The sequence below is a fragment of the Wasmannia auropunctata genome, unplaced genomic scaffold, assembly GCF_000956235.1.
Source record: "Wasmannia auropunctata unplaced genomic scaffold, wasmannia.A_1.0 LD336053.1, whole genome shotgun sequence".
Lineage (NCBI taxonomy): Eukaryota > Metazoa > Arthropoda > Insecta > Hymenoptera > Formicidae > Wasmannia > Wasmannia auropunctata.
Window position 1 is genome coordinate 7,019,620 of NW_012026837.1, and position 3,722 is coordinate 7,023,341.

At 26.9% G+C, this 3,722-nt stretch overlaps 1 protein-coding gene across 1 annotated transcript; it reads right to left on the reverse strand.

Moving 5' to 3' along the window:
* Positions 1-2,487: 2,487 nt before the first annotated feature.
* On the reverse strand, positions 2,488-3,458 carry LOC105451336. The gene is made up of 3 exons (XM_011691704.1): positions 3,412-3,458; positions 2,987-3,253; positions 2,488-2,847 (listed from the first exon to the last, which is right to left on the reverse strand). Exons 1-3 carry the CDS (start codon positions 3,456-3,458, stop codon positions 2,685-2,687), a joined length of 477 nt encoding a protein of 158 aa, XP_011690006.1. The 3' UTR covers positions 2,488-2,684.
* Between the last annotated feature and the right edge of the window lie 264 nt (positions 3,459-3,722).

The following is a 3,722-nucleotide window of genomic DNA, read 5'->3' on the forward strand; positions in this document are numbered from 1 at the left end:
TATTTTCGACCTTCTTCATAGAAGCCGCTTTTAACCAGATCAGGTACAGTCGCCCGAAGAATTTAATAATGCATTCAAAAAAACGACTTGAAGATCAACTTAAACAGCTAATTGATATATTTACAGATGATCAGGTATTGATATTGAAATGAAAAATGACCGAAAACATTAAAATCGAACATAATGATGACAAAGATTTAGATTTTGTAAAAAAATAAACAAACAATAAAGTATAAAAGTATAACCCTACAACTTTTGTGTAAGACATTTTTTGAAAATACGTACTTTTTAAAAGCAAAAAAAGTCAAAATTATAAGTTCTGTTATTTTGAGTACCTTAACCAAAGGTTAGTCAACAACAATTTTTTTGCCATTATGTTTCTAGAATTCTAAGACATAAACCCTAAAAGTTTGGTTGAATAAATCTGTGTTTGACACTTTTGTCAAAATTTACAGTTGTCCTCTTTGAAATCCAACTATTTGTACTCTCACAAATTTTGCTAAACATGAAAAAAGTGTTTGCTTTTCTTTATACTAATGGAACAATTTGACTGCAGCATTGTTTTTTGTGACCAAAAAATGTTTATGTTAATTGTTATAAATATGTTATGTATATATGTTGATTATATCCGTATGATGTTATATGTATGTTATAAGAGAACATTTATTTTGATTATAGTCACTTGACAAATATTTTGTTTATATATATAATTATATTCCTAATTATAATAAATATTATCAAAATAAATGAAACTAATGTAGTCTAATTAATAAAATTAAAGATTTAGGAACTAACTTTGATTAGTAGTTAATTATAAATGTTAACTATGATTTATGTAACCAAGCTTGTTTTATATTTTTACGGTAATTGCTAATTTTATTTACGTTGCCCATACATTTATGTCAAATAACAATTTTCAAAGATATTTTTTATATTACTTTTATGATATATCTTGTGTACCATAAGTAAAGGAAGGAATCTTCCTCATCGACCATATTACATCGCTACATATAGTCACTGAAGATTATCGCCCTCTACGTACAAATTTAATGTTGAATGACAAGTCAGATATCGTTGATATACATACGTTACTTTTTGGTTTATGCTCCTTTAAATAAATGTTTAAAATTTTATCAATACGCAATTTCAAGAATATTACGTATTCCGAAATAATTGCAACTTCTATAAACTTTTACTTTTAACCTTTATCCGAGCAACTATGTAATATTTATAAAGTAAACAAACAAGCAGGTCCCATCAGACCTAGTATATGTTTTATATTTATTATAAATTTATTACAATTATATATCTTATTTATATTTACATATTTTATATATTTTATGTATTATATGTTCTATATATTATATTTCTACAAATTATATATATTTTATATCTATTAACTAAATATTATTTTGACATATGTATAATAATTGTATTACACAAATAAGAATATATAACATTTAAATAATATTTATATGAATAAATTAATATAATCAATAAATATATTTTATTTTATTTTAATTTTAAATTTATTTATTCTTTTGTTCCTGTAACGCCAATGCGAGCCAACACGGATGTGATGTATAATAACTTTAACAATATTCAGGTACACGCAAACTGCGCGTCGCATTTTTGTCGGCCTTGAAACACAGCTTATACTAGCTATAATTCTTTACATGCTTATACTAGCTATAATTCTTTACACCGGAATCCACTTGTAAATTAAATTGACTAGCAATTTAATCGCTTTGATGTTAACATGCATCTATAAGAATCTCATTTACATATTTGTTGAAATAAATTTTTCTGCAGGATGCCTGCATGGATAGAAAATTATAATAATTCTGATAAATATATTATAAATAATCAACGATTACTAAAATATTACATTAGAAATGCAAATCTAAATCCCTTCGAATGATGATCTGAAGAAGAATTCATCAATGGATACAGATTTCTCAGAAAGAATTTATCTATTATGCATTATATTAATTCTTCCTCAAATTGAAACTCTTTTCAAAGTGTCTCAAAGAAAACAATCTCTCTCCCTTCTAATTCCACCAATTAAATTCTTCCTGTAGATCTGCGACTTTATGGCTACAACTTATAATTCTTTTCGTTCAAGCATTTTTCTTTATTTGTTTTTATATTCCGATTAAGTACGGATTATGAACAAAAAACATTTTATTAAAAATAACCCGGCGATACGCAGTCTATAATCAGCATCATTATGAGATATTAATTATTAATTGAATAGATTATTTAGAACTATATATCTTGTTGTGTATGTAAAACCGTTATTATTTTGCAATTTAAATATTTCAATCATTATCTTCATTTATTATATCACATGTATCGAAGAGAAAAAAACATGAACTTGAATTGATTAACGATCCACCAGTCATATTTCTTGTTAAAGTGATACACGTGTACTATGTCGTGCACTACGAGATATTATGAGAGCAAGTCAATAAGTTCTTAGAAAAACATAGTAAAACACATTTTTTTTATTAATTCATTTTTTTATTTCTCAACATAGTCTTCTTTCAGCTCGATATCCTTGAGCCAACGATTCTCCAACTTTTTCAAGCTGTCCGAATAATACCTATAATTATATATAAAAATGTTTACTCGGGATATTTAAATTAAGATACGTTCCAAATTTACACAACTGCGTTTCACTATTAATGCATAATGGAAAAACTTGATAATAGCTTTTCCGATTTTTTCTGAAGTTCTGCTTCTTTTTCTGGACTCAAATTCATCGCAACATTGAGTACTTTGCCGATCAGTGTATTAAAAATTATTCGGAAGCTTGAGAATCTTAAAACGTAGCGCAATATAAATCTGAAACAATTAAAATAATATTTCTATAAAAATATACGTATTTTGTAATACGTAATTGTCTGACAAAATTGATATTTAATTTTTGGCGATTTAGAACTACGTTACAAGATAAATTAATAGTATCTATGTATATGCTCACCTGCCGCTTTTATAAGTAATCCATTCCACGTAGTTCATTGACGCATATATATGCGGCATATTTATATTTAAGGCATCCATAGCGAGTAATGCCATAGTTTTATAAGGTATATTCATCAAGGAAAAGTAATTTACTGATTCGACGATACATCTCGTCATGTGTTCCCATTCGGGTGTAACTTCTTTAAAATTAGGTAATATCCAATATTGATAAAGATCCCGAGTGCGCTGTTTTATTTCCTCAAGACTACCGCGGCAGAAATTGTGCCTGAGGAAATTATACAAATATAACAATTTTAGAAATGACATTCTAAAACGTTATAGTGTTGGTCCACAATGAGGATTTTAAGTCCTAAGCAGTAAGAAATAGACCAATCGTAGTTAAATATAAAGAGAATAATCGATTGTAATTGGCCAATATCTTACGGTGTATAAGGCTTAAAATCTTTATTATAGATCGATAACGCCTTCATTTTTTACTAGCACTAAGAGAATACATATCCCGAGATAATATCCGGTACCGGTAACATCTCCACATATGGAGATATATAAAATCATACAAATATAAAAATTTATAGTTTTAAAGACTGAAAGGAAAACCGGTTTTTTTTCAATTTTTCCGTGGATTTTTTCGGTTTCTTTTCCAAAGAGTAAAAAACTCAATGAAAAATTTCATGTATACATATATATTCGTAAAATAAATCACATTCACATTTGCAACACTTTGATACACTTTT